Source organism: Hypomesus transpacificus, chromosome 14 (genome assembly GCF_021917145.1).
Source record: "Hypomesus transpacificus isolate Combined female chromosome 14, fHypTra1, whole genome shotgun sequence".
Lineage (NCBI taxonomy): Eukaryota > Metazoa > Chordata > Actinopteri > Osmeriformes > Osmeridae > Hypomesus > Hypomesus transpacificus.
Window position 1 is genome coordinate 17,580,110 of NC_061073.1, and position 22,638 is coordinate 17,602,747.

General features: G+C 48.3%; 1 protein-coding gene across 2 annotated transcripts in view; it reads left to right on the forward strand.

Moving 5' to 3' along the window:
* Window positions 1–836: 836 nt before the first annotated feature.
* Window positions 837–22,638, forward strand: part of abcc8 (ATP-binding cassette, sub-family C (CFTR/MRP), member 8) — a 45,094-nt gene continuing 23,292 nt past the window's right edge. Inside the window, exons 1-15 of one of the 2 annotated variants that reach the window (XM_047034798.1) lie at window positions 837–1,086; window positions 1,261–1,335; window positions 3,507–3,666; window positions 6,628–6,769; window positions 7,354–7,475; window positions 9,616–9,782; window positions 12,003–12,245; window positions 14,746–14,931; window positions 15,593–15,757; window positions 15,901–16,056; window positions 18,105–18,239; window positions 19,063–19,225; window positions 20,364–20,404; window positions 20,772–20,923; window positions 22,042–22,150. In XM_047034798.1, coding sequence (XP_046890754.1) covers window positions 1,315–1,335; window positions 3,507–3,666; window positions 6,628–6,769; window positions 7,354–7,475; window positions 9,616–9,782; window positions 12,003–12,245; window positions 14,746–14,931; window positions 15,593–15,757; window positions 15,901–16,056; window positions 18,105–18,239; window positions 19,063–19,225; window positions 20,364–20,404; window positions 20,772–20,923; window positions 22,042–22,150 — 1,962 coding nt within the window. In that variant the 5' untranslated portion in view covers window positions 837–1,086; window positions 1,261–1,314. Of the gene's footprint in view, window positions 1,087–1,260; window positions 1,336–3,034; window positions 3,667–6,627; window positions 6,770–7,353; window positions 7,476–9,615; window positions 9,783–12,002; window positions 12,246–14,745; window positions 14,932–15,592; window positions 15,758–15,900; window positions 16,057–18,104; window positions 18,240–19,062; window positions 19,226–20,363; window positions 20,405–20,771; window positions 20,924–22,041; window positions 22,151–22,638 lie in introns of those variants that run through there. The other variant, XM_047034797.1, reaches the window with a different exon arrangement.

Below are 22,638 nucleotides of genomic sequence, written 5' to 3' on the forward strand. Positions count from 1 at the left end.
TTGATGAACACCGGTGTTCTGCGATGTTCCTCGTGCACAAAATTTAATTGGATCCTCAGGTCCAGTTTTTTTTAATGTTCATTTAAAGTCCCGCTATAACACCTGAATAAGAACCTTGTGCACTCAGGTTATCTTATTGTCATCCATCTCTTTAGACAAATCGCATTATCTGATCTAACAAAAATACACTTGATCGATACTCCCACTCTGTATAATTATGGCTCTCTCAGAATCAATACAATTGTTTGTTCAGTATCAATTTAAAACATTGTGCAGACAATTTACTTTTCACAAAACACAAAGTCATGCCTCGCTATCGATAATTATAGACTATAATGTCACCCCTATAGCCTACTCTATTATTTGGATCAATTTAGGAGTCCGTTGGAAATGTTTCATCCAGCGAAAATATTGACGTCTGCAGGGGGCAATCGTGTTCCTTTTCTAAGGCCCCTTCAAGGCATCATCCCTCCGCCATTGCCGACTGCACCCCCTTCACTATCGGAGGGTTAGCTCCAGGTTAGCTCTTAACTGGAGCACAAACAGGCACTGCTTTAAATAAGTCCCATGTAGGCCTGCAGTTCTAGAAATGTGTTCGTCTGGTACTACATTATTTATGCATAATGCATAATAAATACCAATCTCAAAATGTTCTGCCAAATGCAAATAATTAGGCTACATGGAAATAGTAGCCAATGTCATTTCAATTACTTGAGTAACAATTGAGTACATTTCTGTGCGCATGCACTCTGCTATACACCAGTCTATTATGTAATATAAATGCTCAGCCAACATCATAGGCTCATGTTCTAACGTGGTGGCTTACGTGACCGTTCTGTGTGTAAGCATGGTATCGACCGGTTTTGTTGTAGCCTTGGTTATGTCGACGCTGACGCCTAAGGTGGCGCGTGCTGAATGGACTGTCTGTCTGTTCCCCAATTTCAGAACCTTGGCCAGCGCCTGAAGGAATTTGATTTTTTTGGGGGGGCGATATACCAACTTCCTTTTGTTTGCTTACGTGATGGTTTGTTGCGGTCAAATCTAGCAGCGGGTAAAACAGATGCTTTTAAACCAGCTGTGAATTAGGTATATGCAGTGCCTGTTTGTGCTCCAATAGTCAGAGAGTTTTCCTCTCTTCATATTTATTTGTTGGACACACTCATACCTGCCCAAGAGCACGTAATACCGACTACAGTGGCTTTCTGACACTTAATTATGCACATTGATAGAAAAATATCTCATACTCCGTTCTTTTTTTAGATTTTTAGATTTTATCAGGGGGAAACAGCGGTAATTGAAACAATTCAAACGAAGATGATCTCACGATATAAACCGGTAAGTACGTCTTGGTGTGTGAATGACTGAGTGGCACGTCGAACTTGTTCAACACTTTATTCTTCTTTGTTGTGCATTAGAAAGCATTTTAACATCCATCCAGCCTTTGTTCAATTCTGAGGAGTGACCGAACATTAAATAGGCTACAATGCTGAATATTGCTTTTGTGAAATGGTTTAATTGGAAGCAACATCATCGGCCCCAAAAAATCCCCTTTCCGCTGTCCTATAAACATCTGCACAAAACCCCAAAGCATCAGCAGGCTAAACGACGCCCGTTGGTTGACCCAAGGAGTCCCTGGATTGGCTCCACTAGTCCTCTCGCGCTGTTGGAGCGTGATACACAGGGCTAGCCGCTCCACAGCAGGATGGAGGATGGATCATTCCGCCAGTCAGTGTTCAGACCCGCTGTTTTCTGGTGGATTTATGGAATGAATGTATCGATTTCTAGCAATGTACAGGAGTGTTTCACAGACCACCGTCACATTTCAAAATCGTTCTTCTCTGTGTTATGCAGGTGCTCTGCTCATTTTTCACCCTCTTGAAGTCTCCCCAGGCAACACGAAATTGGATCCCTGCGATTTTAGATGTTTAGGAAGCAATAATATGGCTGCCAACATTATTGCTCTAAAATTGGATTTGTGAGTGGATTGTTCTGTTGGGTAACTTGAAAATAAGTTTGATATTACAAACCCACAACTGAATACCATTTAATCCGATATGCCTTTCCCATGTTCTGCCCCCCCCTCAGACGTCCTCCTAACCCTGTCCTGACATTGCTCCACATGCACCCCCTCCATCCTTGACCCCTATTTGGGGGTGACCTGACCCTTGGGACTGTATGAAGTCAGTACAAGCACAGCTTTGGTACTGTATGAGGTCAGTACAAGCACAGCTTTGGTACTGTATGAGGTCAGTACAAGCACAGCTTTGGTACTGTATCAGGTCAGTACAAGCACAGCTTTGGTACTGTATGAGGTCAGTACAAGCACAGCTTTGGTACTGTATGAGGTCAGTACAAGCACAGCTTTGGTACTGTATGAGGTCAGTACAAGCACAGCTTTGGTGATAGCCTATCAAAGATTGTCTGTCCTTCACTTTAAACTACCACCTAACTTTTCTAAACTGCTGATGATGGCTCTGTTACACGGCTGTTACCTATGAATGTTAGCCATAGCTGAATGCAATGCTAGCTTGATACGTTATGATATAAATCATGCAACTGCCACAGACATGTCCTCGCTGAAATCATCCAGACCTTTTCTATCTCATGCCGATCATGTGATCAAACCTTCTGACATGGATGCCTATGGAAACCCAGGAGGTTCCTTCTTTTGGGGTTTAGATGAGAGGATGGACTCATGCTTCACACAAACCTTGAAGTGACGTTTGCTGTGTTCGCTGCACAGCTGTACTCTCTGTCTCTCTCTCCCCCCTCTCTCTCCCCCCTCTCTCTCTGTCTCTCTCTCTGTCTCTCTCTCCCTCCTCTCTCTCTGTCTCTCTCTCTGTCTCTCTCTCCCCTCTCTCTCTCTGTCTCTTTCTCTCTCTCTGTCTCTCTCTCCCCCCTCTCTCTCTGTCTCTCTCTCTGTCTCTCTCTCTCCCCTCTCTCTCAGTTAGTCCCCTCCCTCCTCTGTGGTCTGCTTGCCGGCTGCACAGGCACATGCACGGTGTCTTCTCTCATCTCACAAGGTCAACTCTCATTGGCCAAAATAGGAAGCGCAGGTGCACGGAAAAAGCCCTCTGCTCTAGCCCGTGCATGCATGCGTGTGTGTGTGCGTGCGTGTGTGTTTGTAGGTTGCCAGAGTGTGTGTGCCTTCCAGCAGCGTGTTACAGGATGTCTGCTGGAGACTGCAGGAGAAAGCGAGGCATGCATTTCTCCCCAGCGCGACTGGGAAAGCAGCTTAGAGCAGCGCAGAGCAGCGGGGACTGCTGCTAACTGCTTTCTGGACTGCCTCTGTCTCCAGATTCTCTTGTCCCGCCCTTCTGATCTCTGTGGATCTGAGCCCTGGCAGACAGGATGTAGAATAAGGAGGAGCACCTTGCCTGGGATCATCTAGTGGACGTCAGACACCTCAGAGGAACATGCTCAGGGAGCATCTCTCCTCTCTCCTCTCTCCTCTCTCCTTGGCTCTCACGCTCCTTGTCTTCTTGTTTCCTCGTGGCTGTGCTCAGAGTCCGGGTTCCACCATGTCGCTGGCGTTCTGCGGGAACGAGAACGGCTCGGCGTACAATGTGGACGGAGGCGTCCTCAACAACGGCTGCTTCCTGGACGCGCTCAACGTGGTGCCCCACGTCTTCCTGCTCTTCATCACCTTCCCTATCCTCTTCATCGGTAAGTGGGGATGCATGCATGCTCTCATTCCCTCCGTCTCTCTCTCACACACACACACACACACACTTCTTGGTTGTCATTGGTGAGTACAGATACCAGGGAGAACATGTAAAGTACACCCACCTCATGTATTCTCTCTCTTTCAAACACAAACACACACACACACACACTGCCTGATGTGTCAGCACTGCACCAAGACAGTCTGGGATGAGACACATGGTCTGGAGAATGTGTCCCCCAACTGTCACATTCAGCTTGTTAAACGTAACTGTCTTTGACTCACTCATTTACTGCTGGTTACATGTCAGGTATGCAAGTATGGCACTTATGACAATATGATACTGTTTGACAAAAAAACAGTAAGCAGTGTCATTTAAGAAGGGGACATGGTAAATAGACATCATGTATTCATAATCTGAATAGGGTTAGGGTTAAAAATACTTGTCTTTAGCATTTTTAATCAGACCCCGTGTGACCAAAGCGTTAACATTCTGCCGGACAGACACCTTGGTGTAGTATGACATACCAGGACACGGTCCTGCTCCCTTTTTAGTTAGGACAAACAAATGTGACCTTTCTGTTTGGAATCTCCAGAGCACAGGCTCCAGCTATCATCTGGAGTGCTCACATTACAGCACGCTGCTCCCTGACTGTCTGACTGGACATCTATTAGTGTCCTCATCAGAATGGGACCTGTCTGTGTCATCAGAGTGGGACCTGCCTGTGTCATCAGAGTGGGACCTGCCTGTGTCATCAGAGTGGGACAGACTTACTCCTTGGCTGTGTTCGAAATGTCTTAAAATGCGTCCTTCCTTCCTTTTAAGACAGCGAGGTCTGTTCGAAATGTTTTAAATCTTCTCTTCCTGTCTAATAAGATACCTTGAAATACGTCACATAACGGTCATTTTTTAAGAGAGCATCTGAGCTGCCTTGCTGTCTTAATGGCAGCACGTATTACCCATAACTCTGTGCGCGGGCTTACCGTGAGCAACAAGTTAAACAGAATCCTTTGACCGCCATTGCTCTAAGTTTTTACAATTCATATTTCAGCTAAACGGTACTTGTAAATCAGCATCTGAATAAAAATGTATCGAGAAATGGGCAGTGTAGTTGCTGAAAATGTACTTATTTTATTGATAACACTCCTAATTTGTAAATTTGCTCCGACTTTTCGATAACGTACAGTACCTAGCATCGCAGTGCAATACAGACACTAGCTAGTTGCTGCGTTTTATCATAATCCTATCAAATGAGTGAAATACAAACACAAATGTTATGAGCTATTGAGCCTATATCTAACACAAGTTTAAATACAGCTTAACTTCACTTAGTGTGACAATAAACTCAATGCAATTGACTGCCGTCTGACAAAGTGCAGTAGTGCGAGCACACAAGTACACGCAGCGCGATGACGTACATCCTGTCTTAATAGGCTGTTCGAAAACAACGGTTTTTAAGATACCTTACCCCGAAGAGAGCTGTCTCGTTAGACACCTGTCTAGTAAAACATCAAGGATTAAGACAGCTGTCTAAGTTTTCGAACACAGCCCTTGTCATCAATGTAGACCTTGACTGTGTCATTAGTGTGGGACAGACTTACCCTATGTCATCAGAGGTGGACAAACTCTCTCTCTGTGTCATTAGAGGAGGACTGTTTGACCTGTGTGTCTCTTTAGCTGTGTTTACGCCACGCGACTGTGCCACACAGTGTCATCAAAGTGTGACTGGCTGTCACTGGTTGTCCCTCGATCTCCTATCAATCTAACCTTTCACCTGTATTAGTTTAATCTCTCCCTCTACACCACTCTCATCTAGCTGATCCCTCCTGGCCCAGAGCCAACATTACCTCTGTTTCGTCAATACTTCCTGGTAAACTACACTTCCACTTGAGCCAGGCCGGTCCTCCAGTTTGCCTGTGAGGGAGACTGTGTCTGTGAGGGAGACTGTGTCTGTGGGGGAGACTGTGTCTGTGAGGGAGACTGTGTCTGTGAGGGAGACTGTGTCTGTGGGGGAGACTGTGTCTGTGAGGGAGACTGTGTCTGTGGGGGAGACTGTGTCTGTGAGGGAGACTGTGTCTGTGGGGGAGACTGTGTCTGTGAGGGAGACTGTGTCTGTGAGGGAGACTGTGTCTGTGAGGGAGACTGTGTCTGTGGGGGTGACTGTGTCTGTAAAGGGTTCATGTCAAGCTACGGTCTGTTTCACAGCCAGTACTGAAAGGAAAGAGTCTTTCTTTAGTCCTAATCTCTGTCGAGACTTTGCCCAGCACAGTGAGACTGAAAAAAACCTGATGAATAGTGTGTGTTGTGTTTGTGTGTGTGTATGTGTGGTTTCCATCTTGTGCCAACATTTCTATGAGTAAACACCTGGGCTCACCAATAGGATTAGTGTTACCAGTATCCATCACCATAGCGACATTGCTATTGGCAGGAAGATTGGCAGCAGTGAGAAATTCAGATTAGGAAACAAATGCCCCTTTAATGATAATACAGATAATTGAATTGTTATGTTTAAATTTTAGATCATTCTTATTAGTATAATTATATTAGTATCCTCTAATGATTAATTAAATAAACTGACTGAGAGATGTCAGTGTACTAAACTAAAACCCAGATATCTTGTTCTGGAGATGCCACAAGTCGAGAGCCTCACATGACCATCTTGATAAGGCCAGCCTTCAGACAGGCCCAGGAACAGCTGTCTCACTGACAACAACTACAGGAAGATAGTCCTGTCTCACTTACAACAACGACAGGAAAATGGGTCAGGCGTTTAATGTGTGTGTTGTGTTTCCTGGGTGTAATGTGTGTGTTGTGTTTCCTGGGTGTAATGTGTGTGTTGTGTTTCCTGGGTGTAATGTGTGTGTTGTGTTTCCTGGGTGTAATGTGTGTGTTGTGTCTCCTGGGTGTAATGTGTGTGTTGTGTGTCCTGGGTGTAATGTGTGTGTTGTGTGTCCTGGGTGAGGCTGGGGCAGTCAGAGCTCCAAGGTCCACATCCACCACAGCACCTGGCTCCACTTCCCTGGACACAACCTGCGCTGGCTGCTCACCTTCATCCTGCTGTTCGTCCTCGTCTGCGAGATCGCCGAGGGCATTGTCTCTGACGGGTGAGTCACAAACACTCACGGACCATCATCTTTCCATCTTTTACGACCTTCAGATATCTCTTCCTGTGTGTGTGTGTGGGCGACACAGGGTGATTACAGCAATCAAATCTGATATTTTCAGCACCTTTTTACTTTCAATTGTGATCTCTACTCTCTCTCTCTCTCTCTCTCTCTCTCTCTCTCTCTCTCTCTCTCTCTCTCTCTCTCTCTCTCTCTCTCTCTCTCCTCATCTGGTGTGTGTCACTGTGTGTGACTGTGCGACTGTGTGCGACTATGTGTGAAGTGTTTAGTTGTCTCTGGAGGACAGTCTGTCTGTGTATCTGTGAGGGCATGGCAAGTGTTAGTAAAGTGAACCACAGAGCTTCTCATCTGCTCTCCAGCTTCTAGCGCTCTTCACAAGGCTGGAGCAGGACACTGTGGCCATAGATTCATTCATGTACTGCTATGTCAGCTGACTTTGTAAAGCTCTCCATATACAGTAGATGCAGGGGAACTGCCTTTGTGTGGCTACATAGGCTACATAAAGACAGATACATGTATAGACCGTGTGTTTGTCATCTGTCATCCGCTCTGCCCCCCCCCAGGTTCAGCCAGTCGCTCCACCTGCACCTCTACATGCCTGCTGCCCTTGCCTTCATGGCAGGGGTCACCTCCATCATCTACTACCACAACATTGAGACCTCCAACTTCCCCAAGTTACTCATAGGTAGGTGACTGTCGTCCCCAAGCGCTAGGCCCTGCACTGTAGCTGTGCTCCATCCTGCTGCCAAGCCAAACTCCTGAGGAGTAATGACCTCAGGAGCCACAGCCTTTCTGTCGTTTCACACGGTAGAAATCTTGACAAAGCAAAGCACCTTGTCTTTGATTATATGGTGTCCAACTGGGCATGTTGAGACTCATAACATGCTACTGCAGGGAATACTGTATGACCATCGTACCTCAACAGTGTGATCCCTGGTTCCTCTTCAGAATCCAAACCCCAGGTCATGAAGATGGATAGGTCTTAGACCTCGATTGGGCAATGGATCCAGCCATGCACTGTAGCTCATTAGGTTAAAATCAAGGCTGTTTGGCTAAATGACTACGGTCAGCATTTACTGATGACAGTATTGGGTGCAGTACAACACCGTGGCAGAGCAGAGATGGTCCTCTCCACCCAGCCTCAAACAGGCAAGTGGCTGAACGACCTTGTTAATGCGGTACTGTACATACTGTGCAGATAAAAACCCAAAACAACAAAGACTGTTATTGCTATGGCAACAGGAGTCAAGCTTTTGGACCTGCCTTGGCATTACAGCAGCATTCAGTCCGGCGTGTCACTTGTTATCCAGCTCCCCCAGCTTTCTATTCACACCTCCACCACTTCCTTTACATCAGTTATCTTTCACCACAACAACACACAGAAACCCAATCTGTATTTAGCCGGGAGGAAAGCTGAGGTATTGAATGAAACTCTTTAAGGGCTGTTGTGGTTTTGACTCATATAATACTTCATTGGTCTGAGCTTGTTGTCACTGAGTTGGAGTATCTATCAGTGAGGAAACTGTGGAAGGCTGAGGAGGAATAGAGGAGGGATGTTAGGACAGGAGCTAACAGAGAGAGTGGGGGAAGGGGGCGTCTGAAGGGCTGTGAGCAGGATGGACAGGGAATGGGTTTTTGATATTTCTGATGTGGTGTGCGCATGTTGACTGTTCTCCTGGGAGATGGGGACAGAATTCTTTGACAGTAGACATGCTGAGACTGGCTCCTTCTGCTGTCTGATACCATCCATCTGGTGCTAGTCATTGATGCTACATCTCATGACTCCTCACGTGAATATTTAATCGCCCTCTTGATCGGCTGATACACCTGACCAGTGTAAGCTCAAACCTAAGAGACGATGTGAGGCTGATACACCTGACCAGTGTAGGCTCAAACCTAAGAGACGGTGTGAGGCTGATAGACCTGACCAGTGTAGGCTCAAACCTAAGAGACGATGTGAGGCTGATACACCTGACCAGTGTAGGCTCAAACCAAAGAGACGATGTGAGAAGAACCATCATGAATACTTTGTTGGTCGACATATCAAATCATCAAATGGCTCCTGATAAAAGTATAACTAAGTAGTTTAAAACTAACAGGAGGACCTTGGGTGTACTGCACGCAAAATAAGTAGTAGAAATATGTTAGCAATACAAGTAGTATCTAAAGTATAAGTAAAAAGGGTTAGGGTTAGCAATACAAGTAGTATCTAAAGTATAAGTAAAAAGGGTTAGGGTTAGCAATACAAGTAGTATCTAAAGTATAAGTAAAAAGGGTTAGGGTTAGCAATACAAGTAGTATCTAAAGTATAAGTAAAAAGGGTTAGGGTTAGCAATACAAGTAGTATCTAAAGTATAAGTAAAAAGGGTTAGGGTTAGCAATACAAGTAGTATCTAAAGTATAAGTAAAAAGGGTTAGGGTTAGCAATACAAGTAGTATCTAAAGTATAAGTAAAAAGGGTTAGGGTTAGCAATACAAGTAGTATCTAAAGTATAAGTACTAAGCCCCCTGTCCTCCCAGTGGTAATATACCTTTAATTCTTCGATTGCTCTCTCCCCCCGATCCTTTCCCCCATCAATCCATTTTTCTCTCCTTCCACATATGCCTTTTGTTCTTCCTCCCCCATCCCTCCGTTCTCCTGTCCCTCTCTCCTCCCTCCCTCCCCCATCCCTCCATCCCTCCCTCCTCCCTCCCTCCCCCATCCCTCCCTCCTCCCTCCCTCCCCCATCCCTCCATCCATCCATCCCTCCCTCCCTCCCTCCTCCCTCCCTCCCTCCCCCATCCCTCCAACCCTCCCTCCTCCCTCCCCCCCCCCCCCCCCCCAGCCCTGCTGATCTACTGGATGCTGGCCTTCCTCATGAAAACCATCAAGTTTGCCAAGTACACTGAACACGGCATCGGGCCCCGGCAGCTGCGGTACTGCATCACAGGACTGCTGGCCCTGCTGTACGGCCTGCTGCTGGCCGTGGAGGTCAACGTCATCCTGGGGAGGGTGAGTCTGGTGTGTGTGTGTGTGCCAGTGTGTGTGTGTGTGCCAGTGTGTGTGTGCCAGTATGTGTGTGTGTGGGGGGGGGGGGATGGAGATGGGCAGACAGACTTGTGGAGTCCTGCAGGTGGATTTAAATGTCAGAGGATGACAAGAGAGAGTTTCTCTTCTTTCCTATTGATGTCTGCGTCTACCTTGAAGGTCATTTCATGTCAAGTAGCAATCACTCTCTTGGCACAGATTCATCTGCGCCTATTACGGTCGCAGGTCCAGATGCTGCTGGTCTACCCCACCGCCCTTTCCCATTGCAAGTGTTTGTAATGTTGTGTTGTTAATGTTTGTGGGCTTATGTGCTGAGGTTTTTGCCTGTTCCCATACTGTATTCCTCTAGGAGCATTGTATGGGGGTTGCCTTTTTCTCTCCTCCTCTCTCCTCATGTTATGCTTTGCTGTAATCTTTCTGGTGGGCGCCTTTGATGGCTGCCTAGGTAGGCTCTCCTGCCAAATCAAATTCCGTGTCTGTGCAAACTTTCATGGCCAATAAACATCAATTCAAATTCAAAAATCAATTCATTCAATTCAATCTGAAGCCTACAGTTCTTTTTGTGTTCTTCTAATTGATGTTCTGATGTACTAACTCAAACTGCTGAGAAGGGGTAATCAAGTGAAGGTCTTCAAGTGATTAGCTTGATAATAAACAACATCGTCACGTGTGTGTGTGTGTGTCCATATGCAGTGAGCCCACATCTGTCACGTCCCAGGAGCCCAAGCCAGTGAGTGAGTGTGTGTGTGTGTGAGTGTGTCAGTTTGTGTGTGTGTGTGTGTGTGTGTGAATGTGTCAGTTTGTGGTCACGTCTGTCCTAGCTGAAACATACTCAAACCAGAAATACTTACAGTACATCATCTAAATGATATTTGAATCAGTGGCTAAATGTTTGTATTGTCAGAATGACGATTGGACATAGTGGGCCTGTGGTCCCCTCACCCGCCTCCCTGTCTTTAGAAATAGCAGTGAGTTAAGGTAGGATGTTCCATCGCACTAATTCCACTGCCAGTCACTACACAATAACCTACTTTAAGAAGATGAGATGCTCTCTGTGTTACACAAGCAGAACAGTGTAGCACATCCTAACATCCCTGCAATAAATCATCCTTTTATTGATAACATCCTGAACCAGGATAATTCAAGTTAGTTGTACAGAATTATACAGTGTGTCTTTAAGCTCAATAGCTATGTTGTTTACAAAGCTAACGAACAGCTTCCTGTTTCAGTCTATTACAGGCAGAGTTGTTGCCAAGATTATGTGTTTGCCAAGACACACTCAGACAAGCCACCATTCTTTAGACAATAGTGCCAAGTTCACTGTCAAGATAATATAGTCTGGATGTCATATTGAAAGAGGATCCAATTATTACAATGACGTTAAACTTGGCAAGTCAAAATAGGATTTCTAGCAGTAAGTAAAGCACTTTATTATCCATTGAAGGTGTGTGGGCAATGTTTTATCTTGGCCTTCCTCTATCTGCCTCCCCCCCCTCTATCTCCCCCCTCTCTCCCTCTCTCCCCCTCTCCCCCCCCCTCCCCTTCCCCCCCTCCCCTTCCCCATCCCCCCCCCCCTCCCCTCTCCCCCCCTCCCCCTCTCCCCCTCTCCCCCTCCTCCCCTCCCCATCTCCCCTCTCTCCCCCTCCTCCCCCTCTCCCCCTCCTCCCCTCCCCCTCTCCCCCCTCTCCCCCTCCTCCCCTCCCCCTCTCCCCCCTCTCCCCCTCCTCCCCTCCCCCTCTCCGCCCCTCTCCCCCTCCTCCCCTCCCCCTCTCCCCCCCTCCCCCCTCCTCCCCTCCCCCTCTCCTCCCTCTCCCCCTCCTCCCCTCCCCCTCTCCTCCCTCTCCCCCTCCTCCCCTCGCCCTCTCCGCCCCTCTCCCCCTCCCCCCCTCCCCCTCTCCCCCTCCTCCCCTCCTCCCCTCCCCCTCTCCCCCCTCCTCCCCTCCCCCTCTCCCCCTCCCCCTCTCCCCCCTCTCCCCCTCCTCCCCTCCCCCTCTCCTCCCTCTCCCCCTCCTCCCCTCCCCCTCTCCTTCCTCTCCCCCTCCTCCCCTCGCCCTCTCCGCCCCTCTCCCTCTCCTCCTCTCCCCCTCCTCCCCTCCCCCTCTCCCCCCTCTCCCCCTCCTCCCCTCCCCCTCTCCGCCCCTCTCCCCCTCCCCCCTCTCCCCCTCCTCCCCTCCCCTTCTCCAGCGCTACATTTGCTTCGTCAGCCCCATGGAGGTGAAGCCCCCCGAGGACCTGCAGGATCTGGGGGTCCGCTTCCTGCAGCCCTTCGTCAACCTGCTTTCCAAGGCCACCTACTGGTGGATGAACACCTTCATCACAGCCGCCCACCGCCGCCCCATCGACCTCAAGGTCATCGGCAAGCTGCCCATCGCCATGAGAGCCCTTACCAACTACCTGAAGCTGCGAGCGGCCTTCGAGAAGCAGAGGGTGAGGGCCAGGGGGTGAGGGCCAGGGGGTGAGGGCCAGGGGGCGAGGGCCAGGGGGTGAGGGGGTGAGGGGGTGAGGGCCAGGGGGTGAGGGCCAGAGGGTGAGGGGGTGAGGGGGTGAGGGCCAGAGGGTGAGGGCCAGGGGGTGAGGGCCAGGGGGTGAGGGCCAGGGGGCCAGGGGGTGAGGGGGTGAGGGCCAGGGGGTGAGGGGGTGAGGGCCGGGGGGTGAGGGCCAGGGGGTGAGAGCCAGAGGGTGAGGGGGTGAGGGCCAGGGGGTGAGGGCCAGGGGGTGAGGGCCAGGGGGCGAGGGCCAGGGGGTGAGGGCCAGAGGGTGAGGGCCAGAGGGTGAGGGGGTGAGGGCCAGGGGGCGAGGGCCAGGGGGTGAGGGCCAGAGGGTGAGGGGGTGAGGGCCAGGGGGCGAGGGCCAGGGGGTGAGGGCCAGGGGGCCAGGGGGTGAGGGGGTGAGGGCCAGGGGGTGAGGGCCAGGGGGCGAGGGCCAGGGGGTGAGGGCCAGAGGGTGAGGGGGTGAGGGCCAGGGGGCGAGGGCCAGGGAGCTCTTCTTGTTAGTCTCTCCATAGCGGGGCCAAAAACGGTGAATCGATTACAAGATGATTGTCATTCGTCATTGTCCTTATTTCTCCTTTTAGTTTACATTTACATGTAGTCATTTAGCAGACGCTCTTATCCAGAGCGACTTACAGTAAGTACAGAGACATTCACCCCGAGGCAAGTGCCTTGCTCATTTGGCACGGTGGGGAATCGATCCGGCAACCTTCTGATTACAAGCCCGACTCCCTCACCGCTCAGCCATCTGACTCCCTCAGTTTAGTGATACTGTCCTCTGTAGATCCAGAATACATCACCCAGTTGCCTCACAAACATTCTGGACAGCTTGATGCTTTATTTGTTCTACGGGAAATGTCTTGTGGTTTGCGATTGGCTATGTGGACTTCCTGTGTTTGTGTAGTGGTAGTACTGCTTGGGGTTATCCGAAGATTACAACAGATGTCCCACTTTACAGCACATTCAAAATCCAGCTTTAAGTGTTTACATAAGAGAATAGACCTCGTTCTAGTGTAGTTACAGTTCCACGTATTTACGTAATAGAATATGACAGATTATTTGGTATGATCGTTAGCTTATCTCATTGCTATCCACTTTGAGTGAGTATCCGGACTGATCATTTCTATAGCAGAATTGTATCTCTGTCCTCAAACGACTTGAACTAGGATGACGGGGGTCATTTGGATGAACCTTCCGGTTTCCTAACGCTCGTACACACACGTATTCTTGTTTCCCAGATCTATCGCTAGATATCTTTTTCATCTCTCCATATCGCACACACACATGCACATCCCACTCTCATACTTCCATTCCCTTTCTTATGCCGTGTGACTTTCCACTGTCACAGGAACACACACTCTGTCATACCCTCCTGGTCACCGACCACAGATCCTTCCCCCATATGCTGCAGGGTGGCTGTGGAGGCCTGCCCAGCCTCTGGCCTCTGGCCTCTACTCTGACCCTGGGCCTGTTCCCAGCCCACCCCTGCTTTAGCCTCCCCCAGCCTCACGGCAGCACAGACCGTGGGCCGTCTCCTTGTCTGTGGCAGTGTGCTCGTCCATGTATTTGTCTTTCTTTCTCTCTCTCTGTCTCTTGCCGTCAGACGTAAGGACTGTCAGGGGTCAGGGGTCAAGGTTCAAAGGGGGGGTCAGGGTTTTCCAGAATGGAGAGAAGATCAGCGAGACAGTCATCGCTGCGTGTGTGTCCGGTGTAAACGCAGCCTGGTTTCCTTCCGGCAAAGGAGGGACGTGTGGGATGGAGGGAGAGCATGGGGGGGCACGGGGGGCTGAGAGGAGGGACGTGTGGGATGGAGGGAGAGCATGGGGGGGCACGGGGGGCTGAGAGGAGGGGGAGATGATCAGGGTCACTCCCATTTCACTGTGAACGCCGTGACATATCGACCTGTGGAGGGGTTAAAGCACTCTCTTCATGGGAAGCAAGTTTCTGTGTGTGTGAGGGAGATGTCCCGTCACTTTGAACTTTACGTAGCCTTGTGTGTGTGTGTGTGTTTTTACTGGGATGTTTGCTTTTGTAGGGGGAGATGCTTAAATGCAACACTTGCGCTTGACAAACAGATCTGTCACGTTTCACACACACATTCTTTTATTTGATCACATACTCGTTGGTCGGCAGACAGCAGGCTCTCTCTGTGTCTTCATGTACAGTTTTGTATAGTAGGTGACCTAGTTTCACTGAAGATTGAGTGTTAAATCAGAGCTGCACATTGCTTACCCCCATAAAACAGTCAAATGATTTGCTGTCGTTGTTACCTTTTGTATTGAGTTGATTTATCAGTCACCATCACTAACCTATCAAATGAAGTCACACTGATACAAATGATGGCTTGGATATCGGAGAATGATGTACTGAACTCTGACCTCACACTTCTTCCTCTTCCTGTGCTATTATCCCTGACCCCTGACCTGTGACCCCTGCAGAGGGTTCAGGGCTCCATGCCCCAGGGGCCCAAGTGGATCTGGAGGGCCTTGCGGCAGGCCTTCGGGGGGCGCCTCATCCTCAGCATCACCTTCCGCTTCCTGGCCGACCTGCTGGGCTTCGCCGGGCCGCTGTGCATCTCCGGCATCGTGCACCACATCAGCAAGGACAGCAGCATCCAGCCACAGGCCAGTCCTGCTCTCTGCCTCGCTCCTCCTGCTCTGCCCCCTTGGATTCTCTATGTCTCTCTGTCTTTTTACTCTGAGGCAAACACACACACACACACACACACAGAGAGAGAGAGAGAGAGAGAGAGAGAGAGAGAGAGAGAGAGAGAGAGAGGAGAGAGAGAGAGAGAGAGAGAGAGAGAGAGAGAGAGAGAGAGAGAGAGAGAGAGAGAGAGAGAGAGAGAGAGAGAGAGAGAGAGAGAGAGAGAGAGAGAGAGAGATCATCATTAATGATTAAAGTGAGATATCAAGCTACGAATACCAGCGCTGAAGAGACTGGCGACAGTCAAAAATAGATTGGATAAAGGAAACAATTGGAATGAAAGGAATTGATTGTGGTGGTGTGTGTTTGAGTGCGTGTGTGACATTTCCCTTTGAATTTGAAAACATTTGCATATAAAATGAATAGAACTCATATTTTGATTTAGCAAATGTACCCAGACAAAGAAACCCAGTAATATTTTGGGAATCAAACAAGTATGAACAGCTGTTCTTGTGTGTCACTGCCTTTAATGTCCCCAGGGTCCAACCCCTCCCCTTCAGATGGTTCCTCCACACAGTGTGTCCTCGTGGTGGGGTCATGTGCGTGACGCTGAGCAGCTGTGTCGCTCTGTGGTTCCAGGTAAGGCTGCTAGGGATCGACTTCATCTCGTCTCAGGAGTTCCTGGCGAACGCCTACGTTCTGGCAGTGCTGCTGTTCTTGGCCCTGATCCTACAGAGGACCTTTCTCCAGGCCTCTTACTACGTGGCCATCGAGACAGGCATCAACCTGCGAGGAGCCATCCAGGTGGGGAGGGAGGGAGGGATATAGACAGACAGACAGAGTGTGTGGATTGATGAATGGATGGATTGATATAGACAGAGATTTGAAATTTCTTGAATAACTTTAATTTCCCATGTTCCCGTGTTCCTCTTCCTGTCGTCCTCCAGACTAAGATCTACAACAAGATCATGCGTCTGTGCACCTCCAACATGTCCATGGGGGAGCTCACCGTGGCTCAGATCTGCAACCTGGTCGCCATAGATACCAACCAGCTGATGTGGTTCTTCTTCCTGTGCCCTAACCTGTGGGCCATGCCTGTGCAGGTGACACCTGGGACACCCGGGACTCTCTTCTCTTCAGTCCTCTCTCCTCTCCTCTCAACTCCCCCGCCTACCTTCACCTCCTCTCACCTCCCACATCCTCTTTACAATCCTCGGGCATATCATTCAATAAAATAAAATATACAAAAACAACCTTGAAGGCACCAAAGATTAAAGACAGCGTTTTGGTCTTTTAGAGACAGTTTGGAACTGTAGGTCTTAAAAGATCATATTTTCTGAGTCAGTCTTGCCAATCTAATATTCCATTCAGTATTGGTGATTCATTCCTTTTGCTTTTCTAATTGAATTCTCAGCGTTCTTTAATCCAAGGTCATTTCATTGGAATGAAATGTTTCCTCTTGTCTAGTAGCAGCATGCCGTACACACTGGAAATACATGAAACACAGAATTATTATATCCAGTTTAGAATCCTCACAGAAAAGACAGGGTCTACAAAGAATACAACATTTGCATAGCCATCTAGATGAGAGGGTAACTGAGCTGATTTGAACACTTGAGGTGGTTTTTCCATCATGGATCATTTGTCTTCCTCACCTGTAGTGGGTCTCAACATACTGGCTCTGATTTCTCTTTAGAGATTTGAGATTCCCTCTCCTCACGTCTATCTGCTTCTCCCTTTCACATAAGGGAGACACTGATCGCTTGTTTATATTGAGAAAAAAAAAAGATTTGTAAATTTGCCTTTGATCATAGAAAAATCGATGTTTGATGCTAGAGTATATCTGACATTTTTTATGAAGAGAACATGTGTCGTCTTAACAGGAAATGAAAGGTCGTCCTTCTTCTGTGAACGAACTCTGTCATGGTCAGGGTCCCATCTGCTTCATGTGATGATGTCTTATTGACTGAGCAGTATTTAATTCTAAATGCAGGCAACCAGCAGACACCTCAGACTCCCTGCTAGGCTGGCTCCATGCCAAGCGGAGCCTCATTACTATTCTCCCTTAGTTCCATCTGTCTGCCTGCCTCACTGCTCACTTCCTTTTACTTTTACCCAACTCTGAGGCTCCTGTCCCCGCTGTTCAAGAATGCCTCAGATATGGTCATTGTTACACAAAACTACCATGCATAGTAACCCACCTCACTCCTCACCCCCTTCCCCTAACCCGCCTACCTCACACCTCACCCCCCCCCCCCCCAGCTCACACACCCCCACCTCCCAAGGACTCAAAGGGGTGGGGTCATTCAGAACCCTTTCATTTGATCTGAAAGATATGCATCATTACCTCCCCCACACATCTCTCTTTCTCTTTCTCTCTCTCAATCTTTCTATTATCCCTCACACACACACACACACACACACACACACACACACACACGCAGCACTGAGGGCAGGGTTACAGACTCATTCCCACTCATGTCGAGGAAAGCAGCCCTTCACTCATCTCCCGCTGCCAAACGGCAGACAAATCAGCCGCCTGTGGTGTGAACACCTCATCCCTCTCCACAGCCTCTCCTGAAGGCCTCTCCCTGAGGGGGAGGATGTGAGCGAGGCCTGTCTCCTGGAGTCAGGGCCGTGTAGAGGCAGGACTCATCCATCTCTGTATCACATTTCTAATACAGCAGGGACAGACAGGTGGCTGTTTACTGGACAGCCAGACAGAGCAGGGGGGTAATGATGAGAAAGTTACACTGTGGAGATTATGGTCAAGGAGGTATTTCCCAACACCATTTTTTTTTCGAGACTTAATTGGTAAATGACCTAATAAGTGTTCCCTCTCTGTCTCAATCTAATTCTGAGTTATTAGAGGAATTACAAAACGACCTTGAGTAAATTAATGCTGAAAAGGTGATCCAACGCCACCATTGATTCTCCGTTTCTATTATTGCGGCTGGATCCTCAGGGGCTGGCTTAGCATATTGATCAACAGCTGTGCCTCAGTGTGTGTTTTTAACATCCCCCTCCCCCTCCCCCTCCCCCTGCCCTTGCCCCTCCCCCTCCCCTTGCCCCTCCCCTTGCCCCTCCCCTTGCCCCTCCCCCTCCCCCTGCCCCTGCCCCTCCCCCTCCCCCTGCCCCTCTCTGGTTCCAGATCATTCTGGGGGTGATTCTGCTCTACTACCTGCTGGGGATCAGTGCCCTGATCGGGGCGACAGTCATCGCAGTCTTGGCCCCGGTCCAGTACTTTGTGGCCACCAGACTGTCCCAGGCCCAGAAGAGCACTCTGGTGAGACACAGTGGCAGTTGGTGCTAGTACACCTCAGGTTCCACCACATGAAGGGCTGTGCTTAGCCTTTACTTTGTATCCTTTCTCTAATGTGTGTTTGATTTGTTCACCTCAAACACCACCACTATCTGCAACCCAGGACAGCTACTAATTACTACTAAAACAGGAGATCCCTTTCAGAGGTTTGCTCATATGACATTTGAAGTGTTACCCTACCTGGCCTGTGTGAAGGCTCAGAGTCACAGTGTCACTGGAGCAGGGACACCGCTCCGCCATCTTGACAAACACAGTTGGTAAATATTGATTCCTTTTCCTTAGCTGGAGGGAACGAGGTAATGATGGGGATGTAATGAGACTGCTGATTCTCTAGTGATTTTTCACACACTAACACACACACATCCATGTCTGTATGCGTGCACACACACACACACACCTACACACAAGCATTCTTTAAAGCTGGACAAAACATTGTTTGTTTCCATAATAAGCTTTTATCCAAACAAAAACTTGATTCGGTCCCAATCTGTCTAGTCCCATGCCGTTCCTTTGTTGTCCCTTATCCGGGAATTTCCATTCATAAAGCCTGTTGAACACAGACAAAGAAAAATCTAGCCAGGTATAATTATGTGAGGCTGTTTCCATGGGGCAGATGTGACTAAGACCACTCAAGTCAGCACACTCCTACGGGGGTCAAGCCTGAGGCCCTCAGAATTGGACACCATAATGATGTCCTCTTGTTCCAGTCATCAATGTTGCTCCCCTCTGAGGCTGGAGGCTCTCTGGCAGCTGGTAACTCCCCCAGCGCTCCTCTCTCTGCATGCAGGAGTACTCCAGCGAACGTCTGAAAAAGACCAACGAGCTGCTGAGAGGCATCAAGCTGCTGAAGCTGTACGCCTGGGAGAACATCTTCTGTCGCAGTGTGGAAGACACCCGAGACAAGGAACTCACCAGCCTCAAGAACTTTGCTTTCTACACCTCCATATCCAGTAGGGCTCCTTTCTGTTTCACTACACCTCCATATTCAGTATCCTTTCTGTTTCACTACACCTCCATATTCAGTATCCTTTCTGTTTCACTACACCTCCATATTCAGTATCCTTTCTGTTTCACTACACCTCCATATTCAGTATCCTTTCTGTTTCACTACACCTCCATATTCAGTATCCTTTCTGTTTCACTACACCTCCATATTCAGTATCCTTTCTGTTTCACTACACCTCCATATTCAGTATCCTTTCTGTTTCACTACACCTCCATATTCAGTATCCTTTCTGTTTCACTACACCTCCATATTCAGTATCCTTTCTGTTTCACTACACCTCCATATTCAGTATCCTTTCTGTTTCACTACACCTCCATATTCAGTATCCTTTCTGTTTCACTACACCTCCAGATTCAGTATCCTTTCTGTTTCACTACACCTCCATATTCAGTATCCTTTCTGTTTCACTACACCTCCATATTCAGTATCCTTTCTGTTTCACTACACCTCCATATTCAGTATCCTTTCTGTTTCACTACACCTCCATATTCAGTATCCTTTCTGTTTCACTACACCTCCATATTCAGTATCCTTTCTGTTTCACTACACCTCCGTATTCAGTATCCTTTCTGTTTCACTACACCTCCATATTCAGTATCCTTTCTGTTTCACTACACCTCCATATTCAGTATCCTTTCTGTTTCAAGCACACAGCCAGTAGTAGGGTTGGTTCAGACAGTCCAAGGTTGTTGGCCTAAATATTTAATAACCAATTACAGATTAGCACTGTGCTGTGATAGGCCTGTTGGATAAAGGGCTTGAAGACAGCTGTGTGGATAAGCTCTAGGTCAGAGATGACGTGATGAATGATGTCACCAGGCCACAGACTGTGGGTACCATAGCGACCCGATGGTTCTAGTTCAGTCCTAGAGAGCAAACGCTTCAAGACGTTTTATGAAGCGAGGAACTAGATAGTACTGCACTACACCGCCAAACTACAGCAGCACGTATCAAAAGGAAACACATCCTTCTATCAGAAACACAACCATGTTGTTTTGCTTTTTTAATGACCTGAGCACATGGTATTGTCTCCCATGTCTCTACTGTGTATTTACATTGTGTGTGTTCTCTCTCCATTTTAGTATTCATGAATGCGGCCATACCTATTGCAGCAGTACTGACAGTGAGTTTCACATTCAGCAAGCAAGGCAGTGCTATACCTGTTTCCCTGCATGGTTCAGTGAAGAGCAACATATTTCAACCACCACTACCCCATGCTGGCTGTTATTCTTGGGGTACTCAGTTGAATCCCTTTAGAAGCCTTAAACTGTGCAGTTCTTATAAAGTGTTAAACATAGTATAATAACATCAACCAAGTTCTGTTTTCTTCAGGATGTGCTTCAGGATGTGTTTCAGGATGTGCTTCAGGATGTGCTTCAGGATGTGTTTCAGGATGTGCTTCAGGATGTGCTTCAGGATGTGCTTCAGGATGTGCTTCAGGATGTGCTTCAGGATGTGCTCTGCTCATTCTTCCTCCTGTGTCCCTGCAGACGTTCGTGGTGCACGTCCACATCTCAGAGGAGGAGGAGCAGGACCTCTCCCCTGCCGTAGCCTTCGCCTCCCTGTCCCTGTTCCACATCCTGGTCACCCCTCTCTTCCTGCTCTCCAGCGTGGTGCGCTCCACTGTCAAGGCCCTGGTCAGGTCAGGAACTACAACCTCAGGAACTACAACTTCCACACTGCACTGCTACAGAGACACATTCATTGCAAGGGGTCTGAATAGTGGATGAATGTCAAGCCTGAATGTCAAGCCTGACATCAGATCAATTTCATTAAGGTAGCTCATCTCTGGTTCCTTTGTTGAAGGCCTCACCATGTTCCAGGTACCTTATTGATTCTATCTTTCTCAGTAAAAAAACGATTGGTTGAGCCTCCATTTTAATTTAGTGGTCGTCAATCCTGGTCCCTAAGGATTGCATGTTCCAGAACAGGGTTCTCCAATCCTGGTCCTCAAGGGCCGCTGACCTGCATGTTTAAGATGTTTCCCTGCTCCAACACACCTGGGTTAGTCATTCCAGCTCAGAAGAAGCCTGATAACGAGCATTCACTCGAGTCAGGTGTGTTGGAGCAGGGAAACATCTTAAACATGCAGGACGGGGAGCCTGGAGGTCCAGGGTTGAGAACCACTGATCCATGTAATCAACCTGTCATGGAATTCCTCACTCACACAGGCAGTTATGGCACAGGTCAGTTGAAAGGCGGTTTGCACCATCATTTATAGCTCTTTACCACTTCAGCTAATTGTAGGACCAGCTTAAGAAGGAGTCTACCCTTACCCTAGAAAGTACACTTAAGTTTTACCATACTCTTTACCAAGTCTTGACGAATTTGTTGTGCATGACTTGAGTTTGACTTAAACACCTCCTCTACCATCCACTTCACAGTGAGACTTTGTCTTTATCAACCCATCTTACTTTCATTTTTGATGGTAAAAACACACCTCTGAGCCTAACCCAGGCCCGAGAGGTCCAACAGCCAAGCTCCCCCTCTCTCTTCTGCTGAGACATGGGCGAGAATTAGGAGAGAGACAGAGACAAATCCAATCAGTTATAATCTCTACTAAACTGACTCAGTACATAGATGACACATCATTTAGCAGCCTTGGGTGTACCAGGGATGTTATAGTCAACATAACTCTGGTAGGCACATGGATCCAGTGTAAACACCTTAGATCCATATGACTCATACTTGACAAAACATTCCATTGGGCGTTTACTGAATTGGCTGAATTTGGGGTCATTTCTTGTCTTTGCTCTCCAGTGTTCAGAAGCTGGGGGAGTTCTTCTCCAGCGACGAGATCGGAGAAGAACAGGAACCAAGAGCAGCGACGCCCTCAGGTCACCCAAACCACAGCAAGTACCAGGCTGTGGTAAGTACACACACACACACACACACACACACAGGGCACCAAACAGCTCTCTGGCTACTGCAGTGTTTGTACAACGTGGTCGTTGTGTGCATGAGTCAGAAGTGCCCCAAATGAAATGAAAATGAACCCCAGTATGAGCAACATACACACAGACGGTTTGAACCGTCTCTTCTCTATGCTTCTTCCAACATACAACATACAACACATACACACCCTGGGTTCATAACCCTCTGTTCTCTATGCTTCTTACAACATACAACACACACACACCCTGGGTTTAAACCCTCTCCTCTATGCTTCTTTCTATGTTCTGGCCACTTCCCTTTACTTGACATGATGTCATATTTATTCAATGTGTCATATCCTCTGCTTGACACACCCACTTGTGCACAAATACACACAAATACACACCCCCACCCATGAATCCTTCCTATTATGGCTCACTTTACCACTAACACAACCCCTCCCCCGCCCCTGAATCCAACCCT